This window comes from Cyanistes caeruleus, chromosome 10 (assembly GCF_971803275.1).
Source record: "Cyanistes caeruleus chromosome 10, bCyaCae1.hap1.1, whole genome shotgun sequence".
Taxonomy (NCBI): domain Eukaryota; kingdom Metazoa; phylum Chordata; class Aves; order Passeriformes; family Paridae; genus Cyanistes; species Cyanistes caeruleus.
Genome location: NC_141710.1, coordinates 24,844,554 through 24,872,104, shown reverse-complemented (window position 1 = coordinate 24,872,104; position 27,551 = coordinate 24,844,554). Strand labels below are relative to the sequence as shown.

Sequence of the window (27,551 nt, the reverse complement as noted above, 5' to 3'; positions counted from 1 at the left end):
GTTCGCCCGCGCTCCGCCGGGGCCGCGCACTCGCCTCCGGCCGGGGCTGCGTGCGGCCGGGCGCGACCAACCCTCGGGGGGAGGGGGGAATTCGGCGTGAGCCGCCATATCCCAACTGTTCCCCGCAGGCCGCACTCCTCCGCCACCCCCGCGCCGTGCTGCTTTGCGCCCTGCCGTGACGTCACCCACCGGGGGCGTGGCCACATCGCTCCCAGGGTGCAGCGCACAAGTTGAGCCCCATCTTGGGCGAGCGGAGCCGCGGCCCTACCGCGCTCCGGGAGCTCCGGGGCCGGCGCAGCGCAGCGGGTCCGCCCGCCCGCGGCCGCTGAGCGCCGCTGCCCGGGCCGCCGCGGCGCCGGCACCCCGCCCGCGGTGGGGGTTTGCCCGTGGGGCGAGCCCGCGGGCCGGTTGCGAGCAGGATGCGCCTGGCGCTGGTCTCCAGGTAGAGCGCGGAGACAGCGGGGGGGGGGGGGGGGACACGGGGCCGCCTGGGCCTCGCCCGGCCAGCGCGGGGCCCCTCGCGCGGGGCGGGCCGCGGGCCCGCTGCTGCGGCCCGCAGGAAGCCGCGGGGCGCTCGGAGCGGCGGCAGGGAGGAGAAGGAGGCCCGGCCGCGGGAAGAGGGCTGCGGATAGGGAGGAAGAGGAGGAGCCCCGCCGCCCCCCGCCCGCCGCAGGAAGCCGCCGGAGGATGTACGGTAGTGCCGGGGGCCCGGCCGGCACGCCGTGACAGCCCGCCCCAGCACCCCGCTCGCCTCGCCACGGCCGGCCGAGCCCCTTCCTGCGGAGGAAACATGTCCAAGATGCCGGCCAAGAAGAAGAGCTGCTTCCAGATCACCAGCGTGACCACGGCGCAGGTGGCCAGCAGCATCACCGAGGACACCGAGAGCCTGGATGACCCGGATGAGTCCCGCACCGAGGACGTGTCTTCTGAAATCTTTGATGTTTCCCGAGCCACTGACTACGGCCCCGAGGACGTCTGCGAGCGGAGCTCTTCCGAAGAGACTCTCAACAACGTGGGCGAGGCCGAAACTCCCAGCAGCGTCTCTCCCAATCTCCTTTTGGACGGACAGCTGGCTGTGGCTGCTGCTGGGGTGGCTGCAGGCCCCAACGGGGGGGCTGTGCCCAAAAGTTCGGCTGTGCCCCTGCCAGCTGTTGCCCCTGGCGCTGCTGTGGGGGGAAGCAGCAGTACTCAGGCTGCTCTGCCCTCCACAGGGCCTTCTGCACCCGCTGCCTCCGGAGCCATGTCTCAGACGGCGGCTGCTGCGTGCAGCTCACGCTTCAGGGTGATCAAGCTGGACCACGGTACTGGGGAGCCCTACAGGCGAGGCCGATGGACGTGTATGGAGTACTATGACCGGGACTCAGATGGTGGTGTTCTGAGCAGGACTGGAGATTGCATTAGGCACAGCAGCACCTTCGAACAGGCTGCTCAAGAGAGGGACAGTGGCCTCGGTGCCACAGGAGGTTCTGTTGTGATCTCGGCTGTGCCAGCGTCAGCCCATGGCCCCGATTCTATAGCTGACAGCTCCCTGGCTGCTGTGTCACAGCTGCTTCAGACAGAGAAAATGAACCAGTCCTCTCTACAGCAACCTAATTTTGTCATTGGGCAACAGCAGCAGCAGCAACAGCCCGTAGGTGGGGCCGTGCCTCAGAGTACTGCTCAGCCTGTGTTTTCTGGGGCTTCGGGAGCAAGTCAGCAAATGATAGTGCCGCAGCAGCCCCAGCCACAGGTAAATCCACAGGGTGCTTCACAGGCTGGACCCAACGGGAAAGGCATGGCACCTCCCAGTGTGACAGTAGGGCAGTCAAGCATTCCTGTGGCCCAGCAGCAGGTGCAGCAGGCAAACGTACCAGTGACTCAGCCTCAACAATTTGCTTATTCTCAGTCCCAGATTCCACCAGTGCATCTACTGCCGACGCAGCCTCCTGGGCAGGCTGAATACATGCAGCACATGACAATGATGCAGTCTCAAGGAGCTATTCAGCAGGCTACTACAAGCTCTGCTCCGAGTACTGTGGCCTCCAGCCTTCCTGTGGGGCAGGTGACGGGCCAGAACCCCTCACCTGTGGGAGCACCAGTGATGGGGGTGTCAGCGCAGCCCAGCGAAGCAGTCGGACAGGGATCGGGGTTGATGCAGAGTGGCCAGGCACAAGCCAGTCAACCTGGCATCCCACAGCCGGGAGGTGTGGTGCAGCCAGGCCTTGGGCATACGGGGGTTGTGCAACAGAAATCTGTGACTCAGCATCCAATGGGGGGAAGCAGTCAAGTGTCAGGAATGCCTGGTGCTCCCCATGCTGTGGTCCCTGGAGTCCAGAGCGTGCCTGCGGTTGTGCCCGGTACAAGCGTGCCTGGTGTGTCCACCACCGCTTCTGTTACTATGCCAAACGTCCCTGTTACGCTGGTCCAGTCCCAGCTGACGAGCCACCCTTCTGTCAGCAGAAGCACTGGTGTGGTCCAGTCCCAGCACGTCGGACACTCGATGATGCAAGGTGCGCCCAATGCACCCGCCAGCCTGCCTCAGGCAAACCTCGGACAGTTTCAGACCCAGGCCCAGTCCTTAGTAGGCCAGATCGATGATACTAGAAGAAAATCGGAACCCCTACCTCAGCCACCACTTTCTCTTATAGCTGAAAATAAACCTCTTGTGAAGCCTCCCATTCCAGACACTCTAGCAAATCCTCTTCAGTTACCTGCAAGTACTCCAATGAACAGTCTTGCTAGCTCTGTTTTTGGCATATCCATTCCTGTTGATGGTGATGAAGACAGGTATGAATTATTTTATAATGCCATAAAAAAGAGGCGTATTTTTCGGGGGGAAAAATGTCAACTTTAAAGGTATTGCCAAGTTTTTTTTGCAAATTCATATTTTCAGAAAGTCATGCTGAGGTTCGCCTGGACTATATTTTTATTTTAAGAATGCAAACCATAGCAAAGTGTTTAGGCCAGTAGTGAATTGTGCTTGTTTTTTGCAGGGTGTGAATGCAATTACTTTTCTCACAAAATGGGGTACAAAGTATCCTGAAAGCTGTTCAATGCAAAAATAATATGACCTCTTCAAAATCAAAGGCTGAAAGCTGTCTTTCTGTAGCCAGTGGCTCAAGATGTGAGACGGGCTGCTCTCTCCTTTTTCCAGAATGCATTATAAAACACTTCAGTGACAGCAGGGTTAAAATGACACTGTATTGTAGTGTTAAATCTGTGTGATGCTATCTCAGGGCTTTTAACAGAGTTTCTTGATTTTTATGCTGCTGTGGAATTAACACTTTATAGTGTCAGTTAGTAAGGAGACACTTGCACTTGGATGTGGATTTATGTGCAAATCCATATGCGGGGAAAGCTCTGCAGAGAATGATCCTTTGTATTGAGAAAACAGACGATGTGGACACGGTGGGAAGTGTCCTTCCCACCCTTACAGTGAGGGGTTTTTTTTAAATTGCAAAGTAATTTGGAACTATGAGTTGTAACAGAGGGGTGTGGTGTAAGCAGACTCCTAAGAGGGCCTGAGAGAGGGTGTGTGGCTGCTGTTCCCATAGACACATTAGACTGCTCTGAAGGCCAAAACTATTTGATTGATTTCTTTGAGGGAAAGGAGTCTCAAGCAGTGTTTAAGCACTGAATTTAAGTCCAAACATTTACTGTCAGGATTGCTGCAGTTTGGAGGAAGGGAATGCATGTGTGTTATTTATTTTTAAAAACAGGCATTAGACCATTATGAGTAGGTCTTGTGGTGAATTTCTTTGCAAGTCTTCCCTCACCTTGGGACAGCACCAGACATTAAGATAATGTGGTCAGTGTTGCTTTGAGGATGTTTTAGTGAAGCAGCTGTGTCTGTGGGGTTGGGGTGCAGTGGATGGAGAGAGCACCTCAAAGTGGATGTTTGGAGAATTCAGGCTGCAGGTTTAATGCTGGCCTGTGCTTGCTGGAGAATTGGCTGACACTGTGTCTAAGAAAGTAACTGCTGTGCTTTTCTGCAAGGAGAAGCTGTTGTTTGGAAACCTGTGCCGGTTTTGATTAAAGTGGTAAAGGACTGACAAGAAAAAGTTTAAAATTTACTCGCAGTTTGCCTACCTTAAGAGGATTGCTAACCTGGCTGACAAACTGCCTTGTGCAAATAAGGTTAGATTTCAAGCTGGTGGGTTCTCTTCATAGCTCAGTGTTTTTTGAGGTGTTTTGTCTGGTAATCAGTCTGTTGATTCAGGAATCAGAAAGAAAGGAATGCATTTTGCATTTGTTTTCCATAGCTTCTAATACTTAATATAAATTGTGGTAATGAACATGAGTATCAGTGACAAGTGAATCACTTCTGTGTAAAGATAGAGAAAAACATATAACTTTGTGTGGCACTCCAGTGAGTCACCTCTTGGTGCTCCTACCAGAACAGTAATTTTTAAAGCTAGTTTTCTAGTTTAGTCATTGAACTTGCCACCTTGCCACGGTGCTTTACATGGTGTTCATTTCTAAAGAGACTCTCACACTTTGCCAGGAGAACTGTGAGTAAGAAGAGGAAATGGGGTCTGGATGCAGCGTGCTCCTTTTGACAGGCCATGCTGTGGTGTTCAGTAGAGACACGAATGTCTGGTTATCAGTGAAGGAGTGCCTGTGTGTCGTTTGTCAGTTCTGCACTGGGTGATAAAACTGAGCCGTGTGCTCGGCTGTCGGAAAGCCAGGAGCACATGTGTGCTGTGGGAGCCTTTCCCAGCTGGGAAGGTGTTCCTGGTAAGCTATGAAAGCTCACCTTAAATGGACCTAGACCTCATATATAACATAGGAGATGAATACAGAGACAGTTGATCAAAGTTTATTCTTTTCTCCCCTCAAGCAGTAGCCTGACTTCCACTGGCTTCAGAGAAAGGTGAGAATAAAAACCTAGCAGCTTGTTAAGGCTGTTTTACCACTTGGTTTTTATTTGCTTTACTCTCTGAGAAGGCTTTATTGTAAGACTGTCTCCTGCTTGTCTGCTGTTCTATTCTTGCTCCTGCTTTTTTTCTCTTCCCAGCTATTTAAATTGTGTCACTACTCCCATGGGCTTTGCCCAGCTGCCTTATCTACTGGAATCAGTCGTGAAATAGTTAATGAAGACCTTCAAGTGTCATTAATAGGCTGGGGGTTGACACTGATAAAGCTATTAAGGCACAAAGGGAGCTGATACATCATGAGTCATGGTTTGTGTTGGCAGGTCCAGGAAGTTACTGCACAGCTCAGTTCAGAGAGGTTACTTGGTGGTCATAGAATCTATAAATCATTGGAAAGCATTTTTTTTTTCTTTGTCTTTCTTACTATTAATGTGTAACATTCCCAGAAAGGGGGCTCAGTGCGTAGGCAGGTATCTACGTTTCTTCTGACACCTTTAGTTATACTTCAATATTTGCACCTACTTGAAGCTTCACAGACTTGTTTAGATCATTCTCCTATAGTCATCTTCTAAAACAGTGACTCATCAAGGAGTAGTGTATAGTTCTCAATACCCTGGATTTATCTGGAAAGTCACTCACCATTCTGAATATGAAGAGGAACTGTTTTAAAGGTAAAATAGTAAAGATGGAAATTCTTTGAAAGCAGCATGTCAGCACTGCAGTAAACATGATGTAAAAAGCTGGTCAGTTAGTGTGTTTCTGAAAAAATATTTTTTGTATTTCTGCTATCTTTGTTTTAAATCAGACAACATCTAAGGTTATTAGGGGTGGAGGTGATCTAGCCTGATATATAAAGATAACTATGTTTATAGATTGCTTTCTTCCAAGCCATTGCCCAAAGACTTTTAATTTCCTGTTCCCATAGACACTTTTGAGAGTAGTCTATAAAAAATGTGATTTCTTGCATTGACCTGATGAATAGTGAAAAATCAATTAACTGGAAAGTCTTGTCTTGGGGGAAGAACGGGTGGATAGGTAGTCCACAAGAATGAAAAAGAAAAAAGCCTTTGGTGTGTCATGCCTTCCTTGAGAAGCAAAGCCAGTATTTCAGTTGATGTGTTCAAATTGCTAAGCTCTTAAAAGGGAAAAATTGTTGTGTGAAATTATGAAATTTTTACAACATAACACAGTATTATTTTCTTTTCATCTTTAAATGTGGCTGGAGATAAAATAAACTGCAGCAGTATTGAAGGATGGAGGAACTAGTACTGATACTGAGGCAGATGTGGGTATTGCTGCCTCAAAGAGGGAGCCTGAAAAATACTAATTGTGTAAAAACACAACTAGAACTAGGTCTCAAAATTGCTCTGACTCTTCTTTTTTTGTTCAGCACTAGTACTAATTATTTTGGAGGGAGGGCAGTTAGAGCACCTGAGAGGATTTTGGTGTTGGTCTCTGTCATGTTCTCTGCTTACCCTTATGCCCATGTATACACAAATTTGTAATTGACAAGTAGAATATTTCATCTGGCTAAATAACTTTATTTTGGCTCTTGGGGGGAAAAGAAATATGTTGCTTCTGTTATAAGAATGTTACTGAGAAAGCTTGTTCAAACCTCCTACGTGTTTGGCAGGCTTCTGGGGCAAAATATTACTAGGGCTGTTGGAAAAGGAGCAGAGTATAGATCATTTTCCAGAGATAACTGACCGGCTTGAACTGTTCCGGCTGTATTCCAGGAACACTGATGAATGGCTGCAATTGTGAACTGGCAGCTATGGCAGCTGAGCTGTTGAGAGCCCAACAGTGCAGGGCTCTCCACAGTGTGTCTCTGAGCTCAGCTAAATCATGTATTTGTATGGAGCACTAACTGCTGGGAGAACTGTGCTCTTGAGACCATGTTCATCATTTAAGGACAAAACTGGGCATGGGATCACTTAAGTATTGCCCTAGATGCATATTTTATTGTGCTCCTAAAGAAAAAAGTAAGTGTTCTGCAAATAAATATCAGAAAATATGTGATACTTGAATTGCATTAGTACTCAGTGTTACTCCTTTCTTCACCTTGCTCATAAACTTTGTAGAGGTTTGATCTCTCCTACAGCTACTGACTTGTCAGCTCTCCTCCTGAAGGCCTGTGTTTGTGAATATGTGTGGAAGCAGGTGGGAATGCAACCTGGGCAGACACACTCCAGAACCTGGAGAGCCTTCAGTCTGATGGACTGTTCAAAAACTAAGCTGGGACTTCTGGGGTCACCTCTGCAGCTCATGGCAGCAAACAATGGTTAATGCAAAGAAACTCCAGTTGGTTGTGTTCAGTGCTTGCTGTACTTTCTGTAACAAAAATTACCAAAGGTAACTGCAGCACTGCATGAGTTTCTGGGTGGTGGAAAGCCTATTGTGCTGTGCAGTCAGTTTTGGAGTGGTGCAAGATAGCTAAACAGAACTGTGGTTGCTTGTTTGACAGTATGGGTTTCTAGTTTAAACATTAAAATGACTTTGTTAAGTCAGTGCATTCTTAAAATTAATGAGGTCCAAGTGTTTCAGGTGAGCAAGTTATTAAAAGGAGGAAATGGGGGAAATATTTGAAAGAAATTTACAGTGATACTGTTCAGTTTGTTTTAAAGACTGTAGTGACCAGCTCTGACAGGAGAGGTTCCCTGTGCCTCAGACTCCCGAGTGTTCTGCTCAGCTGCTGGGGGTTTGTTTTTCCCTTGTCTCCTGTAGAAGAGTGCAAATGTTCCATAGCTGATTTCTGAATGCTGTCTGTATGGGAGAAAGAACAGCATATGTTTTATGGAAGCTATTTTAAACTTCTTGTTAAAAGCTGAGTAATTTGGATGTTTTGAGAAGGCAGGACTACCTAACTGCTCTCAGACTCCAGAAGAGCTGAAAGTTCTCCAAGGCTGCATTTTTACAGGAGGTGCTGATAATTTTTATGACTTCAGGTGACAATATAGTAAAGAGGAGTTGCTCCCTGTTAAGTGTACTGGATATTTGATTACCAGCCTGTTGTATGTTGAAGCTGTATATTAATTCTCCTGTTTTAAAGCTGGCAATTAGCAGTTTCTGTTGCTCAGGAGAAGCGCAAACTTGTTTGTGCTTTATGGGTCAGCAATGATTCCTTAAGAAATATCTGTGAGACTCCTCCTGCTAAAGTATATCTGGATGGTTCTGTTCAATAAATCTAGATTGTCAGGCACAGGTGTCTGCTTTTATTCCTCTATTTGACAAAGTATAAAGATAGAAGTATTTATAGTAACAGCTAAAGCCACTGTCTCCTGAGAACATTCTCCAGACGTAAGAGGTCACTTGAAGTGCAGAGTAAGGTTGTAGTTTCATTCCTCTTGAAAATTATTATATCTTTAAACTTCACACTTCATAAATGCAAATGTGTATTAAGTGTCAGGAAGTCTTTGCTTTATGGGATAATCTATTTTTACTCAGGGCAGGTGAATTACTTGGCCACATGAAGGACAGCTGGATGCTTGTCTTAATTTTCTTTGTCAAGCAGAGCAAAATTAGTCCTGGAGTGCCTGTATCTGTTCTCCCTTGGAAGCTACGAAGGATGCATTTGGATTGTGACAGCTTGCCTTGAGTGCTTTTGTCAGTGCAGAGAGAAGGTAGAAATATGAATTAGTTAGTGCCCTGGAGAGGTATGAGCTGTGTGTTGCACTCAGAGCTGGCGGGTTTGTCTGGTACACATTAAAGGTTACAAGCGGGAATGGCAGTCTGGGCACAGCCCTGCAGGTGTGGCCTCAGCAGTGCTGAGGGGAGGGATCCCCTCCCTCCACCTGCTGAACTTTGCCTTGTGCAGCCCAGGATAACATTCACCCCCTCTGCAGCGAGGGCAGAGTCCTGACCCGTTTGTCTGGGATGGGATGAGTGTGGCAGGTGTGTGAGCTTGCAGGGGAGAAGTGTAGATTGGATAGGAGATGAGATACTGCTTTCAGTGAATGATCTGAGGCTTTTGCATCCATCTCAAGCAGATTTAATATCCAGTGGAGGAAGGGGTGGTCAGAAATGACGGTTAAAAAGCCCTGCTTGCTTCTCCATCAAGTTACTTTGGCTGTTTTTGTGGGGGTGTAGATGAGAACTCTTGGGAATGCCTCCTATGTAGAGCACTCTTTGGTGGGTGCAAGGCCTGTAAATACCTTGACCAACCCTACAAATGCGTTCTTAAAAACACTTTTTCTGTAAACCAAGTGGTGAGCACTCAGTGACAGCACAGGCTGGCCTGAAACTTGAGTGGTAGAGGTTTTGTAAATGGTATGGGAAGGCAGACAGATTTATAATACACTGTGTAAATAACCATGCCATACATGGCTTAGGATCTAATATCTTTCTTTAAAGCCAAGTGTGTAATTTGAAACATTTGCTCATAGATGCATTCCTGACCATTATCACATGAGTAGGACAGGTGGGATTTGTCTGAGTCTGCTTGAAGTTGTTTTATCCACTCATTTTTTTCCCCTGACAGATACAGAAATATTTTGTTGTCAAAAAAAGAGGAGCCATTTGTATTTATAGATGACTGAAATAGCTGAAAGTGTTGTCACTTCAGCTTAATGGGAGAAAAAAAAATAAATCTCATTTTAGTGCAGTTTTATTTGAGGATGAGTATTCAATTTATAGAGACCCTGGCGCTGTTCCACTGTGCCAGGCCATTTTCACCAGAAATCACAGGCAGCTTTCCCTTCATCACTGTTTATGAGAAAATCAGGTTTTGTGGGCATCACAGGCAGCAGGAGCCTGATCATCTTCAATAACATGTTCATACATACAAATATATACCTTTTCTTTACCAGCCATGTTATATAAAAGTCAACACTTCTGAGGGATTTTACAGATTTTTGGATCTATAATGCAGTACTTAAAAATGTGGATCTTTTTATTTCAGAAATGCTGAATTTAATATTATGCTTCCTCCTTCATACCAGTGTATCAGGGTCTGCTGGGTAGGAGCACTCAGAGCTTGCTCTTGCATAGGATCATTTGCAGAGAGTGTCATGGCATAGTGATATTCTTTGGCAGATATCAGTAGATGCTGAAGGGCTCCATCCCATGTGAAGTAGAGTTCAAGGTGTCTGTTGAGACCATGGGTGTTATATTCAACAGCACTTTGCTTTTGGCTTTGTTTGGGTTTTTTTAACTTGTCTCAGTTCATTCAAATGTGGATAATATTGCAGAGTTTTTCTGTGGCTTTTCTTAATAGAATTAAGAATCCCTGACTAGATCAGGCAGACTTTCTGCATTGCTGTTATCAGCTTGTAATGAAAGTCTCTCTCTGAAACTGTGATCTGCTGTAGATTTATTTTGCTTGGAAGCCAAGCTGTGCATCATGTCAACTACTTTGTTCTGTACACTCCCTGCAAGAATTGAAGGTTGACTATATCCAGCGAGAAGACAAATCATTGGTACAAGAAACCTTATCCTTGTTACACGTTTTGGTTTAAGAACAGAAGCTCTTAGATTAGTCCTCTCACAGTTTGTAAGATGATGTAATTGAAGTTCAGCCTGACTGACAGCCCTGGCAGCCTTCACAGAAGAGCTGTGCTTCATTAGCAGGTGGTGTGTTAATTAATGCATCTGTGGCAGTGCTGTCTGGGACAGGAGGAGCATGAGAGCACTGGGTACCTGGCTGGGACAGAAGAGCGCCGGGCCTGGCTTCAGAAAGTGGGAAGACAGCCTGTTGAGCATGGAAAGGGTCATCACTAGATCTTGGAAGCCATAAAGCTGTTATGATTAGAGTTGTGTGCAGTGCTCCTGAGGCTTGGGGACCAATCTGTGGGACCCCAGAGAACTGGATTCCAGAGTTTTGAGCTGCAGCTAGGAATAAGAAGATACTTAGAAGATTGTTATATTCTTACTATGATTAGTATTAAATAGTCATACTGGAATTCACTATTTGAACTCTTCAGCAAAGCTCCTTCAGAAATAGTATATGGTTATTACCCAGTACAGGTAATAATGAAACTTTTTTAATATTTTTTAAATTATTTATTAAAATAATGTAATTATGGAAAACAAATAATAGCATTGGTAGAGGTTGAAAAATATTACTCTTGTTTTTAAACAATCAAGCCCACCTAGAGCAGGGGAAGGCTGGTGCCAATATTTCAACAGAGCAGGCAAGTGATCAGTGAAACACCGCTGCCAGACTTCATGCTCTGTGTATTTGAGACAGTTGTCTGTTTCCTTCTCCTTAGAGACTTCTAGACCCTGCAGGAAATTAGTTGCCAAAATCTTCTTTTGAGAGTGAGGTGAAGAAGTATGGGCTACTTCTTTTGGTTTTTCCAGTGAAGATCAGTTCCCTGCAGAGTGCTTTCTCTATGCTATTACAATATTTTTGTTTGGTAGTAGCCTGTGAAACCCCTTTAAATCCATTATGGTGTTTGAGATTCACTGTCTCAAAAACTGTCATGTGGGTTGGTCTTTGAGCCAGCCATTTCCTCTTATCTGTAGCTAGAATGCACCTAAAACCGAGTGTTAAATCTTTGAATTCTTGCTGGTTTTTTAGGGGATGTATAGCAACTACAGTGACCTTAAGGGACTGTGTGAACAGAACATGCAATTAAACACATCACTTCAGAACTTGAAATGTTATTTTCCTTAACTTTGCATTGACTCTCCCACATTTAGTCCCTGTCAGTTTTCTCCTGCAAAGCTTTGTGTTCCAGTTACTGTTCTGTAAATTGAGTCTTAGAAAGAAAGCTGATTCAAAGTTGCAGATGCTTTAAATAGAAGGTGCTAAAAATAAAGTGAAACATCTTTTTAAAAGAGAAGGATGGAGAAGGAATTCTGTTACTAGTGTAAACATCATCTCAAAATGCAATAAACTCTGCTGCAAGTTGCCTGATAAACTGTGATCAAGTGACCATCAAATCCCTCATCCAGATCCCAGATGACCCCTGCCAAGTGCTGTAATTTGAGACCAGCTGTAATCAGTCCTTATTGCAGGTCACAGTCAGTAGCCCAGTAAATAGCCTTTTTTTGGGGAGCACTGAGACACAGAACTGAAAACTGCCTTGGATTTGAAATACTTCTGGCTAAACGTACATCCAGTCTTTTATAAGCTTCAGACACTAAGGAGGGATTCATTTGTTGTCCTTTAGTGCACAAACACATCTGTGTATGGTGACAGTTCTCTTGAGCTCAGACTGCACACTTACCTTACTATTGGTCTCTTACCTATTCAGTAGTAATCATGATGTTAAAAAAAGGCTGAATGTGTTTGTTTGCTGATTCCCTCTTCAAGCCATCCTTGAATCAATTCTTTCTCCAAGTGCTTGATTCAGTTCTGGCTCTGTAGCAGTAACACAGATGCACAAAGTTCCACTAGTGTGCTTCCTGTGGTAAATGTGACTGAAGAGCACTTTTTTTGGGCAAAATGCCCAGCTCCTGTATCTCTGTGCACAGGATGGGAATTGGAAGATGGCTATTGACTCCCCCATCCTATCAGAGTGTTACTGCACGATTGACCTGACTCCTAGGATCTGGGTTATGAGAATAGGTGGGTGTATATCCTTCTGGAGAGCTGGTGTCCAAACCTGGCCATGAAATTGAAGCTAAGGGCTCAGGCTGAATAAAGTAAGATTTCAGTTATTCTCTGTATGTCCTGTGTAGAGGCTTGACACCCTTGCAAGGCTTTATTTTTTTAAATTCTGTTTAGATTCTTTTCTGTGGAATTGCAGTCAGCTACTCATGTTTTGTACTTGTGCAGCTGGTTCTTGCTACCAGAGCTCACTGCTTCCCCCTTATCCTTATTGAATTGCACCCTTTTTATTCCACACAATTGCTCCAATTGGGCAAGATCTTCCTGAATTCTATTCCTGTCCAGAATGCTTGCAGATCATCTGCAGGTATAGAGAGATAGTCTACTCCACTGCCCAAGCACTGGATTACAGTGTCCCATAACACATTTGGAGGAGACCCTGGGAGAGCACTGAAGAATGATCCTCCCACTGAACCCTCGGAGAGCCACGTGCACAGAGTAGTTGCCAGTGGTGGCCTTGCTTTGTATGAGCTGAGCTCCTACCAACAGAAATGTCATGCAAGGTGGCTTTAAAAGCTCAACTCATTCTATGACATGGTCACATCTCCTGTGGCTTTTTGTATGAGACCTGTCAATTCTCAGTCAGTTCTCAGAAGGAATTTTGGCTGAAGTGAGCTTCTCTAAAGGTCACCCATGTGTGCTTGTCTGGGTAATAAATACGTGCTTCCATTCTTTGGTTTTCCTTAGAGGCATTGAGCATGGATTGTCTGACCTGTTGTTTTCATGTTCTTCAAAGGCAGGTGCTTAGGCCTTTTGAATGTTTTACATTCCTGTGAGGTTGAGAGATGACTATCTGAGGTGGTATGAATTTCTTATTTGGGGAAAAAGGTGCTATTTTTCATGTGTTGTTCTTCTTGTTGCCCTCAATTACTGAGGTTGGTCAGTAGTTTGAAACTTGTTTGTGAGCAAGGATGTTACTAGTTCATTCAAAGGAAGTAGATGGTAAAAAGGCATCTGTGCAGCAGCTGCTGTGTTGGGCTGATACCCAGTCCAAGCCAGTATCGTTATTTGAACCCAAAGGCATTTATCTGTACACTTGATGATTTGCCAGCTTTCACAGGCATGGTTTCTAGCGAACAGAGCTCTCAAGGGTGAAGTTTGTATTTGGCATACTGTCCTTATGAATGGCAGTGGGAGGATACACTTGCAACTTTTGGGTGAGACTTGGAATGAGGTCTAGGCTTCCCTTTTAAAGGAACAGCTTGATGTCTTGGGCATTCAGGGAGATGAGTAAGTTCTCCGTCCTTAAATTTGGATCAAATTTTCTGTTGCATGAAAACTGTTCTTAGAAACCGGAGCATGGGAGTAAGGTGTGAATATTGGCCTTCATGAACTTTTAAAGGACATAAATGCAGTATGTGTTGTAGGACTTGTTTATAGAGACATGGAAGCATTTTTGGCCACTTGAGATACACTCTGAATGTTTAAGTGTACTAAGTTAGTTGTCTTTCATAGTCTGGGAATGAAATTCAGCCCATGTACCCTTGGGCATACCTGATCTCTCTCACCAGAGTTGGAGGAAGAGAAATTCTGGAGTATCTTCTATGGAAGGGTAGGTGGTTGCTTTTAACTCTGGGTCAGCAGCTGGGACATTCCTGTCCTGTCTGGCTCTTGGTTCCACTGTGTCAATCTGCCAAAGACTGGGTCTGAGTCTTGACCTCAGACCTGGCAATCTGCCAGGGAGGAGACACAGGCAATCTGCTTCTCTGGTCCAGGCTGTGTCTACATGTAGTCACTTAGGGCAGTGTCAGGAGGACTTGTGGGGCTCCAGCTGTGGCACAGCCAGCAGCAGGCTAGGTTTTACTGCTCCTGTAAGCTGTTTTCTCAGTTGTTTCTGCAAACAGAAGGGCATTTTTAGGCATTCTCTAACCTTTCACTGTTTCTTATGGTTAAACTAGATGCCTCTGCAGTCTGAAACTCAGTCATATTGGTTCAGATCTGCATGTGAGGCATCATTCATGCTGCCTCTGTGGATTTGCTTTTCCTGTTTAGGTGCACACACACCCATTAATTATTTTTAAAATGTATAGCTATGGACTAGAAAAGGTTCTCTTACTTGTATGAAGTAATGCAAAAGCAATTTCAACAGTAGGGGCTACAAATGAGAATTTAATAAGGAAATTTTTTCCATATCTTTTCAGATGCTTGCTTAAGAATAGTATAAAAATATAGAGCATAGAGAATATCAGTATAAAAATAGACTATATGGAATACATGCTGTGTGGTTATAAACCACTTTTTATACCTAACAGTAGCAGCACAGCTTTATATGCTACAAGTAAATTTGTCTTGGAATTTAAATTATTTTCTATATACAGCCTCATTCTGAGGAAGGGACTGTACATACTCCTGACAGCTGCATTAGAAAGAAGAGCTGAACTTCCTTTCAGCAAAGAAGTGCTCTCTTGATCTGCAGATGCCAGTTGTTTTCCACATGTGAAGTCCTTTTACACAAATGTCCTTTAACTATTGTGTTGTTCTTCCTGTAATTGCTTGTTGTGTGCAGTGCTTCTTAGGAAAGTGTTGATGTTACCAACATAGGAGGATGGTGTCTATCAGTTTTGATCAAGCAACTTCTGTAACAGATCTTAAGATAAATTCCAGACTTCAACGAAGTTGGTTTTTTTTATTAAGGGTACAGTGCTGAAGGTGGGAAAAGGAGTGACAGGCACTTTAAACTCAGACCCTTCCTGATCATTGCTGGTACACAAATACCACTATCTTTGCAAGATTTTTGGTTTCACCTGCCATGAGAATTGAATTACTTCTGATAGTGTTCTGTTATGGTGCTGCTTCTGTGATGTTTTTGATTTATTTTATGTGATTTTTACTATGCAGTAATTGTACTTCAATTGAAATAATAACTTGAAGACATTTGTTTTTAGAAATATTCTTGCCATAAACTTAGAAAAGGGATTGATACCCGTGCTTCCATTGTTGATACAAACTTCTCATTTTAAAACTGTTCCTAAAAAGAATTTGAACTCATGCTTGCACATCTGAAGATTTTTCAGCAAGGTTGTGTCATTGGTCTCTAGGGCTGGTGTAGCTGTGCCCACATGAGGATGAGCAGTTTGAGGTTGGGCGTTTCTAAGCTTCAGTGTGACACTGCTGCAGGCACTGGCAGCAGAGAGCTCTGTGCTTCATCCAGTATCTGATTTACAGCAAGTGTCCAGACGAGACTTTGGAGAAGTAAGATTCTGTAACTACTGTCAGTATAGCTGCCATTGTGGGGCTGAGGCTGGAGGGTCAGGCTGCCTCAGGGCTCTGGCACTGGTGTTGGGATATGGCCAGAGGGCTTGTGGCTGTGGGAGCGTTGTGCTGAGTGCATTGCCACGGCTGCCCTTGCCTTGTGGCACCTCAGGGAGGGGGAGTGGGACTGAGCGGTGCTTACAGAGGTAGTTGACATTCCATTTTTTATTTCTAGCTGGATCTGTTTTTCAGTTGTAACTTGATCTGTCGTAGTTTGAATGTGACATATTGAGCTCTGACTTTGGGTCCCCTTGGAGGAATCATCTGTTTTGAGTATAAAGCAGTGGGTTAAGTAGGATGGAAACACTGGGTACTGTCTGCAGGGGTAGTTTGGGACATGCCAAAAATGGGGAAGGTATCTCTTGGGTTTAAGTATGTTTGGCATTAGGGTGATGGTCAGCTAAACTATACAGCATTGCCAGCAGGATGGGAGATGTCTCATTGTTGGTCTTAGTCTCATCTTTGTACAGGAGCAGCTTAATACAGCCTGAAAATCCATAGGGCTGGAAAATTACTGTTTTGGTTTGGGTCCTTGTGTCCTTAATGAAAATCCATAGAAACAGTAGGGCCTTTCAGACATTAGTTTAACCTGTCTGGACAGCTAATTCACTTTGTAATGCAGGTTGAATTAAGAGAGTTGGTATTTTTATTGCGTACCCGTTTTCAACATGTCTGTCTGATTCTTGGATCTCATAGGAATCCGTCAACTGCATTCTACCAAGCGTTCCATTTCAACAAGTTACACGAGTCAAAGACCACCTGGGATAGGTATGGATGCTTGAGTATGGAATGCATACATGCTGAGGTATGCATGAACTGCTTTGCTCTATGCGAGTTTCTCATTGTTTTTGTTTGCACAGAACTGCTGCCTGTGTTCAGAACTCCATATTGGGCTTCTGCAGTTTGAAGAGGTGAAAGTGGTCATGGAAGTATTTGTTCTGAAACATGGAACTAAACTCTAAAATATGACATGACTTTTTCTCTTCCTCCTTCCATTATGCATGTATCATACATGATGCATAAGTTCAGAGTTTAATGCTAGTCAACCTTCACCAAAATATTTACAGCTTCCTTGTCCAAAAGAGGAGACTTTTTGGCATTGAGCCCTGTATCAGAAAACACATTGTGAAAATACTACATTTAAATACAATTTTGGCAAAGTTAAGATATTTCTGTCTTTAAACTGGGAAAAGAAGCTTTCTCGCTTACTTTCATTCTGCTCGAGTGAAGCTGGATGGGGAACATGAACTGTGACAAGGACAAAGTAAATCTCCAAAGTTAGCATTGAACTCATGGTGAGAAACTGCAGTGAAGTGCAACAGTCTTACCTGGCATGGATAGGACTTGAGAGAGGTGCATTACTAATTCATCAGTAGCTGCAAACTGTTCCTTTCCTGTGCTTTAGTGATTTTGAGGGATTCTTTATTTTATTTTTTTTTTTTCAGCATTAAGTCAAAGTCCTAGTGATGTGATTTAATGCCTTTAATGTGCTGCTCTGGCTTGTCAAAACTTCTGCTTAACAAGCTGTGTAGAATGTAAATTTTGTTTGGCTGTTGAAGTATTGATAACCATTTCATCACTGTCTTGGCTGTATTTGACTTGAAAGGCTTCTCAACTTGCACAGTTCAACTGAATCCTTTAAAGTTTGCTTGGCAACAGTTTGTATACTGCAGAGTGATGGTTATAAGTAATGCTAAGTGTCCTGCAGGTTTTTTAAAAATCACTTTGTATTGCTGGGGTGCTGGCATTAAGCACAGTTTCAGAGCACGTCTTCCTTTTTCAGCAGAAAGTCAGACAAATTTATGTTACTGCTTTAAGCTCTGGATGATGCTGCTTCCCTGTATTTATGGAACAGAGCTGGTATTTAGGTTTCAAGGACTTTGTTATTTCACTGGAACAAACTTCAGAGCTTAGAATACACATTTGGTTTGTAGACCAAAAGGTCACTTTGTGGTCTAGCCTTTAGCTGTTTCTCTACTTTCATGTTGCAAAATAAGTCTTAAGATGAGGAAGCTAATTCAAAAAAATCCTAAAATCAAATAATAAATTATTAAGATGGAGGCTTTACAAATCTGAGATTTATGTACATTGCCTAAAGCAAATGCTGGAAGTATGGGATATAGAAGAGCATTAAATTCAGGTAGAAGAATGTAAACAGTTGCCTTTAAAATAACCTTGCACCTTTGCTGGTGAACTCTTTGTGGTAAAAACAAACGTTTGTGAGAACACAGAATGAAATTCACCAGGATTGATGCATGTTTTAAACTTATAATCCATTCAAATTCCAAAGTCTTTGACAGGATTTTGCAGGTTTTGCATTTATACCTCAGTTACTGGGATTTTAAAGTTACATTAGGCAGCTGTCTTTCACTGGATGACTGAAACAGAGAAGCATTCAGCTATAAACTTATAGTTTATAAGTTTATAAACTTATGTTTTTATAAACTATAAAAAGTGAAAGCTAGTGGAGTGAGCCAGGGGCATCAGTGAGCAGTGCAGCTGTTTGTGGGAGCCATGCAGGACAAGGACACAGCAGGGCTGTAACAGGAACGTGGTGTGGGGCTGCTTCTTGTCATCTCTGGTTTGGGAAAGAAAAATCGCTGCTGTGGAAACAATAAGCTCGTGTGACTTCCTCAGAATCCCTTTGTTTGCCCATCACAAAATGTGGGGGTTGACACACTGCAGAGCACCAGGACCGTGAGTCTGCTGGCTGTGAACTCTTAATTATATTTTGCAGCTCTTTCAGAAGTACTTTGTGAACCTGAGGGGCTTGACTTAGGAGACTTTGTAAACAGAAAATCTTTCTGTGTAATTCTAGTATTTTTTTCTAACAAATACGGATTATTCCCCTATGAGTAGCTGTCACTGGGGACCTGCTGAGGTCAGCAGAGCTAGCTGCATGATACTGCAATAGGGAACAAGAGATTGCTGAATTGCTCCAGTGAATAGAAACTATTTTATTTTTCACCAGCACGCTGTGGCAGGAAGAGCGCTGGTGACACTCAAACCAGTAAGTGTTAGGGAGATACTAGTTGTTACTGACACATTAGCAGGGATGTTTTCTTGCACAGTGCTCACCCAGGTGCTGCTGAAGACACGAGTCTCATGTGTTGGGTCTTTTCAACTGATGTGGTTTAAGGAAGGGGAGCAGTGGTTTCTTGGCCTATTCACGTGAGTCTGGGTGGTTGCTCTTTTGGGCCTGGGTTGTCTTTGCACAGTAAAGGTGCCATACCAGCTTTATCTGGGTCTGCCTAAAGCACAGACATTATTGGTAGACTTGAATTAAAGTAGTAGGATTTATGTTTCCATTGCATTTATGTATGAAGTATTAAACCTTCACAATATGAAGTAACTCATAAAATGTGTGTGGGAACTCCTGAGGTGGTGAATTCACTGCCTCAGGTTGTCACACATTCTCACATGCCTTTGACAAAGAAAAATAATGCAATTTTGTAATACTCACACAGATCCTCTTTCCAGGCTGGGTAGGTGATTAGATTGCGTTGGGATGCTATCATTATAAAATCTCTTTATGGGATGGAGGCTAATTAAATAGGCTTTAACTCTTTCAAGAATAGAAAAGATTTCTCTGGATAAACTGAATAACTTAACCATTGGTAAGACAGTAGCTCATAAATGAGGAAACAATGAGGGGAAAGAATAAATGACCACAGGACTTCAGTTCACTTGTAACCAGGTAGAAGCACTCCAGCGTACCTTACTGGTGTTCACAGAAAAGTTATTTGATAGTTTGATTCAAAGCAGTAACAGCAAAAGGGAGAGAAGAGCTGGGGGTGGTCACTTGACTTGGGATTGTGTGTCAGACTTTTGGTAATGCCTTTCCCACTTACAGTGACTTAAAGGGAAGCACTTGTGATGGTTTCCAGGAGGATTTGTCTTGCAGAAGCTGTTGTACAGAGCATTGGTGTCCCATGTCCTCTGTCCTGTAGGATCAGCTGTGAGATGAGATACATTTTATACATCTAAAAAGCAATAAAATTTCTGCCTTCTGGGAGTCTTTTGGGGAGTAACTTGGTGTCAAGAAATTCCTTAGGATAGTAGTATACAGATAATCATTAATAGAGCTGAACACAGAGTGTTTTCTGTTACTGATTAAAAAACTCCAGAATTAGCTTACATCATGCAGTCAGTAGGATTTCAATCTCATTTCAGTGTGAAACACTATTACCTAGTTTAGTGCTTGAGCATGCCAAAGTAGGCTCTGTATAACTCATTCCTAATATATCCAGCATTATTGGTGTAAAATACACACGTTACTGAGGTCTGTGAAATATCTAAAAACGAACCACTGTGCTTTTTTTAAGCATACAGAATGAATTAAGCTGCAAATACCTTTGAAGTTGGATTCTTAGTCTTTTTTTACCTAGGTTTTGAGGTGAATTTGGAAGTTCAGAGTATGTTTTTTGGGAGGATGCTATTTGTATCTAATGGCATTAATAGTGAAAACAGCACACTGACTGCCATAGTGCTTGTTGAATTAATAATAGAAATGAATCTTGGTGCCCATGGATATGAGGTGGTATTGAAGGCTGTGGCCATTAGCAAGTTAGCATTAAGATGTTAACCTTTTTTTTGTATGAGAAGCAGGAAAGACCTTGGTGTTGTGCAAGCCAAGTGCTTCTCAGCAATAATAAACACCATTTTCAGTGCAAATCCAAAGCAGAGCCCCATACCATCTACAACGGAGAAAATGAACTCCAGCCCAAAGCAGCACATTTTCTGCCCTTTATTCCATAGTGTTTACCTCATGCTCAGGTTGCACACTCTCCAATACAGCCTCCTTAACCACCACCCCTTCCCATCCTTTGCTCTGATAATGGGTGCTGTTCCTGTAGTCTATGCACCAGGCCTGCAGGTTGTCCACAGATGTCCACTGAGATAATTTAGTCTGTGATTTTGGGCTCCATCTCTCATGGTGGTCACTCAGGACAGGAGAGGTGTGTGTGTTGCGCGGAGCTCTTGGACACCGAAGCTGAGTTACGCTGGGTCCTGCAGCCTTCCTTGCTGTGCTCTTCACCACACACTGCTGGGCAGTCTCACACTCTCCCCTGCTCTAGCACAGCACCCACAGAGACAGTCCTCCTTGAACTTCTCCAGTTTGAGTCCTTCCCATGGGCTGCAGCTCTTCATAAGCTGCTGCACCATTGGGTCCTTTACACAGGGTCAGTCCTTCAGGAGCAGGTTGCTTCGGGTACTTCCAACACCTGCTCCAGTGTGCCAGAGGTTCTGCCAGGAGCCTGTCCCAGCACAGACTTCCCAAGGCACCATGACCTCTTTCAGGCACCACCTGCTGTGGTGCTGGGGCTCTCCATGCACTGCAGCTGGGTCTCTGCTGCCCCTTGACTCATCCACAGGTCACAGTCCTGCAGCTCCAGCCTTCCCAGTGTGTCAGTGCTGCCATGGGCACCTGCCAGCCCAGGCACATGCTAGTGGCTGTTATCAAGTGTTCCAGGCACAGCAGTGAGGTGATAAGAGCAGTGTGGCAGCAGTGAGAGCAAAAAGTGGCCACTAACAAGCAATGGACTCGAGCAGTCTCGGGCAAGCAAGCCCATGGCAAACGTGGGAGGTTCCAGGCAATAACTGCACAGAAGGAACAGCTATCCATTCAATCTAGAACATCCCAGTCAAATCTGTCCTTACTTCAAACCCTTCCAGCCCCATGTTGGGTGGTGTCTTGGTTTAATCCTGCTGGCACTAAGCCCCATGCAGCCACTCATTCAGCTTCCCCTCCTCCCAGAAGAGGAAAAGTGAGAGAACTTGTCAGTTGAGATAAAGACAATTTAATAGGAAAGGCAAAATCCACCATCAGAATGAGTATTTCTCTGACAAGATGGGGTCTTGTCTACCTGGTGCTTAAGGTAGGAAAACATTGGGTTTACCATCCATCTCTGGGAATGACAAACTGTGCTTGGGGGGGCTCTTTGGTGTTTTTGCTGACTGTAAATCTTGCCATGTACCTTGTGGGCTTCAATCTGAACATGGTGTACCAATATAGTATCTTTCTGGGTAGAGCCTTCATTGACATGACCTTAAGTGGGAGGTCCAAGTCAAAATTAAATGTGCACTGTTCATTTTATCTGTTTGATACTTGGTGTGCTGCAGCAGCTCTGTGGGGTGGGAGTTTTGCTGTTAAAAATGAATACTACATGCCTAATGCACCCATTCATCTGCCCTGTGTTATGTGGATTTTTTTACAGTTTTGACAAAAATTGCTAGAGTTCTGTAGCTCTTGGAGCAATCAGTAATTGATCTTTTTTCACAAGACCTAAATGCTGTCTTTCCTCTTCTAATTCCAGGATTTGCAAGTTGAGGCATTGGCTCTACAGTGGATGGTGCACTCACAGAACGTGTCACTCTCACTTCATTTGGTCATCCAAAAAGACTTTATTTAGGAGATATTTGGGGTTTCTTCCTGGCCTTTTCATAAGGACTGGATTGTATTTATAAATGTCATTCTGCAGCCATGGGATAAAATATTTTTATGCAAACTGGAATTTGATGTCAAGAGTTTAGGATTTGAGAAAAGTATAAAATTTTAAGATTTGGCAGCACATTTGGAGTTCCCCATGAGAGTAGCTGTCACTGGAGGGCTCTGCTCATGAATGTCCCACAGGAGCTGCTGTTGGGAGCACTGTCAGATTAATAAAGAACAAAAACATGTGGGAATTCTATAGCATCTAATTCTCATCTTCCTTCAGAAAGTGATATGACGTACAGTCAGCTGATTTTATCCCGATGACAAACTGGGGCACCCTGTGTCGGTGTGGAGCTCCTGGTGGGTGTGGGGGGGGTCTGTGTGGTCCCAGCCTCTGCCTGCTGAAGCTGGGGTGCGTACAGGGATCCAGGCTCCGCGTTTCTGTCTTGGCACAGCTGCTCTGCAGATGGGGGCAGCAAGAGCCTTACAAAGGAGTGTATAAAGCTGCTTAGAGCTTTCAGCACTGTTGGTGTCGTGCCAAGTGTGGGGTCTGTGTGGTAAGGCAGTTCTTTTCCCAGCTCATTCCAATCCCTCTGCAGGGAGGGACAATTCCTACACCCACCCAACAGGCAGAGGGGAGCTCACAGCAAAAGGTGTGCACAGGGAGGGTGCCTCTGCAGCTCTTTGGGAGGCTAAGGGAAGGCTGCCTGTCTTTCTTATGGAACTGCTGGAATGCCTTTACTTGGAGTGATATAGCAGGGTTTATTTTTTAAAATAATTACACTACAAAATAGCTGAAACAGGGATAGAGCAAAGTTCTCATCTCAAGTTTGACTAGACAGGTATTGACAAAAGTTTTACGATTGTGCTGCAAAGATGGGGAAGTAGATCCCCCTGCCATGGTTGATGTTTGCTTTAATTGTTTTATTTAATTCTCTTGCTGTTACCTCTTAGAGCTGCCTCATCTGACCTGTAGGGTGGTGTCCATAAAGGACTGTGAGAGGACAGGGAGTCTTGGGGATTTTGTGGTTCATGGACACAGATACTTCTGACAGTGCCAGATGACTCTGATGCATGTTAATTCAACATGGAAAGGAATACTTCCCTTGGCATGAGTTATAAAGAGCTTTTATTCTGAGGAGGTTTACCATAGGTAGGGTTTGAAAGAGGCTTAGAAGACAATAAGAGACTAGAACAGTTTTCTTCTGAAATGTGTGTTCAGGGCTTTTGGTTTGGGTTTCAAGATTGGTTCAGTAGAAATAGAGGCTGTTATTCCCTCAGTCTGCAAACCTGATGCCCTCTGCTTGTATAAGCCCAGTGCTGGTACTGACAGTTCTGTGGGAGCCCTTAAAATTAACTTCTCTGACCAGTATCACTCTTTGGGAGCTGAGCCATGTTTCACATCTGTGACTGGTACTACTGACCACATTGCCACACTCTTTGTAAAAAGCCTTGAGTGGTTTTTTTCTTAACACTTGTGTTTGGTGAGTTGCACAATTCCAGAGAGGCGAGTTTTCCAGCATGACTGCAACCCTTGCATTTCCCCATGTTAACTCTACTAAACGTGGCTGCACACTGCTGATAGCTGTGTCCATGGCTGGGAGTTTTATCAGCAGCTCTCACTGGTGGGGCTGTCAGCCCAGGAGCCACTGTGTGTGTCAGGGACCCCTGAGAGCCAGGGTGGGAGGGTGGTGTGGAGGGTGGGGAGGTGCCTGCTTGCAGGCTGCAGCTTTGCATGCCCCGGGGAGAGCTACAGCTCCTCTCTGAACAGAGGAACCAGAGTCTGGGGGAGATCAGGGACACTCCTGGCCTGCTGAAATCCGGCTCCAGAGCTGCGAGTGAGGAACTGGCTCGTGTGCCTGTGGTGGGACTTGGAAACAGACCCTGGCTATTGGGGGCTGCATTTCCATCCTGCAGCATTCAGAGATGCAGTTTGGGAGTGAATACGCATCCTCACAGTGTGCTCTGAGGTGCACCAGTGTGTCTGTGGAACAAACCTGGCCTTAGCTGTGACCCAGGGCCATGTGTTTGTCAGCTGTCAGGAGGATCCAGGGAGGATTCACTGGGAGCCAGGAAGTGGCCACAGGCTGAGGGCTCTGGTTGTGTCTCACCCTCCTGCTGGCTGCTGCCACAGGAGCTCCTTGCCTGGAAGGTGGACTCAGGTGAATCCAGAGAACAGGTATTATAACAGGATTTTTTCTTCATTGCTTTATAAAAACAGTTTGGAAGAAATAATGCTCATGGTAAGAATCCTATGAATATCCCATGAATACTTGTTTTTCCTCAGTGAAGAAAGCTGGAAAATGAGGCCAGGATTCAAAGCAGTTGATTTGGTGTTTATTCTAATGCATTTTTATGGTTCTGGGTGTCATAAGCCCAGTATGAGAAAGGTATAAACTGAATGAGCAGAATTTCTTGTGAGTTACAACTGTACTGGGCAACTGGGTGGGGTGAGGGCTGGGAGGGACATGGGGCACGCCCCTATGAGTGTATACTGAATTCTTGAATTCTTGACTCTGAGCTTCAGCCTTCCAGTGACAGCATGATCCAGGAGTCCTGCGGGTGTGTGGTTTTACCTGAGTGATACAATAACACCGAATTTTCTCATTGTATTTACAGTGCGTCTGGTGCAAGTGTTGTTGCCATTGACAACAAAATAGAGCAGGCAATGGTAAGTAAAATACAAGTTGTTATTTCTAATAGGATTGAAATGGTTCATCGCTGAGCATAAGTTTCCTACTATATTTTGTTTCTGTGAGGCTGTGATACCCCTCCAGGTGAGTCAGTCTGAGAACATTGACTGAAAAAAATGATAGAAAAAAGGATTTTCTGTATCAACTATGGATGACCACAAACCATTATTGCTTTTACTGTTGGCCCAGAAATGTTTTTCAGTTAATTTTCTTGCAAATTGCTGTGAACAAGGTGATTGAACTTGAAGGAGTGCTCAAAATATAGTGCATATTCCAGTCTGTTACTCTAGCCAAGTTCATTACTAGTTTTTCTGAAGGGTCAGGTACGCCATCCTTACTTAACATGCTGCTCAGCTTCAGTTAGAGCTGTTGGATTTTTGCTTATGATGTAAAAGCTTGTTGATTTGACTGAGCCTGTGTACCACAGACCCATATCCCCAGTCATCAGAGCTGGTGCTTTCCTTCTGAGGAGCTGGGACATCATTCACACCCTTGGCTTCCATGTAACCAAAGTGACCGGAGTGCTGGAGACAAAGCTTTTCATATCGGGCCCACTTCATAAAAGGGCTGGGTTGTTTGTGCTCGAAGGCTGACTTATTTATAAATATTTGGTGATGAGTGCTTTGTTTTTCCAGGCTTACTGCAGTGAAAACAGTAAGTCCTGGGGCTGGGGTGAAGGAAACTCTTCTTTCCCGTGGTGTAACTGTCCTCTTGTTCTTTGCAGGATCTAGTGAAAAGCCATTTGATGTATGCAGTGAGAGAAGAAGTGGAAGTCCTGAAGGAACAAATAAAAGAATTAGTTGAAAGAAACTCTTTACTTGAACGAGAAAATGCACTGTTAAAATCCCTTTCCAACAACGATCAGTTATCCCAGCTCTCAAGCCAACAGGCCGGCCCCAGCACCTCGCAGGCGCAGCCCCCGCCGGCGCAGCCGCCGCAGCCCAACGTGTCCTCGGCGTGAGCGGCCGCGCCGTGTGCCACCGCCGGCTCCCACCCGCCCGGAGCGAGCAGCCGTGCTTCTGTTGTGTGTTTGGCCTTTTCAGTATTAGACAATCATCCTCCCAGAGCCGAGCCCTGCCGGCAGCTGGGGCTGCAGCGTGGGAGGTGTCCGCACGTCCTCGCTGCGCACGGGAGGTCGCCGAGGAGTCCCTGCAGTCCCCTGGGCTTCGGGAGGGAGGTCTGTTAGAGCTTGGGTGGCTCTCCGAGGTTCCCATTGCTCCTGGGTTGCTTTGAGCCTTGCTGTCTGGTAAGGAGCAACAATTCCTCTTCAGAGCCACTGTTCTTTTCATATAAGTAACATTTGCCTATGTTAGTTTCATTTATTTGTTTTATTTATTACAGGGCTGCTATTTTCATAATGTACATGAACAATGTCACAGAACTTTTGAATTTTTTTTTAAATAAATGTCTGTATGGGTAAAATGATAGATGGGATTGCGTTAATAGATACAATGTCTAGGCAATAATTGAACAAAGAATCCTGGCATATTTCTAACACTAATGGCAGTTGACCTTTGGTATTTATTTACGGTAGTAAAGATCCAGCTTGAATGTAAATTTTGTATAGAGTGTAAGTATGAAGACCATAGTGCATCTGTACAGGTAGTCACCAGTCCTTGTGATATAATAAATAAGCGATGGGCTATTTTGATGAAGAAAACTTTGCTCATTTCTGTTTCTACTTTCTAATAGAGAGAAAGGGGCCATGATTCCTCTGCTTTTTGACATTTCGTTTTTGGTTTAGTTTTTTGGGTGGGAATAAAAAGCTGTGAAATTGTTCAACCTACTTTGTAACCAAAGAAGCAAAGCTGTGTAATTGAGTTGGTTGTTGGTTTTTTGTTTTGTTCTGTTGGCTTTTTGTTTGGGTTTTTTTTTTATTTTATGATGCACATTCTTTATGTATTTTTTATTTAGTGTTTTCTCATTCACAACTTTCTTTGCTGTCTCGCATGATCTGCATGACCTGTAATCTTTGAACCACTTCCGTACCTCATGTTTTTATCCAGCACTCTTAGTGTAATATGTACTAGTCTGTGAACAATGTCAGTAAAGAGAAAGAACAGCTGGTGTTGGTGGAGCTAAGCTAGTGTGCTAGGCACTAGTTGTTAAAACAAATAAATGAAGTGAGCCATCTTTTGTTCATTTAAAATGGTGTTTTGAATTTCGTATGCAGAAAACGTTTTGTTACATTGCAGATTTAATGTATTTAATAAATGCAACATGCAGATTAAATGCAGTGTATACTGAGTATTTAAATTAAAAATGTACATTTCATAAATACAGTTTCAAGAAAGACCATCATTTGTGTAAACTAATGCAGTGTGTCAAATTGATGTACAAATATATATATATTTTAACACATTTTCTGAAATTAAACCAGTTTTGTTGACATTTTTGGCTGTAGATGTTGTTGCAGTATAATTAAATTCAGTAGCTCTTTTCTGAACGAAATGGAGAAATGCAATGTCAGTTGAGGCAGTAACAGACCAGTGCCAGGGTTACCACTTCTAATGCAACAGACTGCTTTCTTCTCTTCTAGGAGAAGCATCTTCAAATGCTGGCAGTGGCTGCCGTAGGGCTTTGGGTTTGCACTGATAAAGAAACATCTGGGCCTGCTCAGTCTCTACTGTGAGTGTCTGCTCCAGTACCTGAGTGCTGAGCAGCTCTAGCTCTGCTCAGGTTTATGGCTAAGGTAAAACACTGCAAACTGCAGGTTTTGGTGGCTTCACATCTTTAAGTGTCTGTGTCCCAGAAACTGAGAAGCA

General features: G+C 44.4%; 1 protein-coding gene across 16 annotated transcripts; it reads left to right on the top strand.

The window, feature by feature from the left end:
• The first annotated feature begins 207 nt into the window (after positions 1-207).
• Positions 208-27,177, top strand: TSC22D2 (TSC22 domain family member 2). 16 transcript variants are annotated; one of them, XR_015274458.1, is made up of 6 exons: positions 485-2,766; positions 4,823-4,852; positions 16,354-16,425; positions 21,975-24,272; positions 24,713-24,764; positions 25,511-25,596. XR_015274458.1 is itself a non-coding variant. In XM_086843785.1 (5 exons), exons 1-4 carry the CDS (start codon positions 791-793, stop codon positions 24,740-24,742), a joined length of 2,145 nt encoding a protein of 714 aa, XP_086699911.1. In that variant the 5' UTR covers positions 487-790; the 3' UTR covers positions 24,743-24,764; positions 25,511-27,177. The 16 variants fall into 16 exon arrangements, 12 of the variants coding, with proteins under 12 accessions (XP_086699908.1, XP_086699906.1, XP_086699905.1 ...); XR_015274459.1 differs by having other exon boundaries at positions 16,354-16,462; XR_015274460.1 differs by lacking the exon at positions 16,354-16,425 and having other exon boundaries at positions 486-2,766.
• Positions 27,178-27,551: the final 374 nt, after the last annotated feature.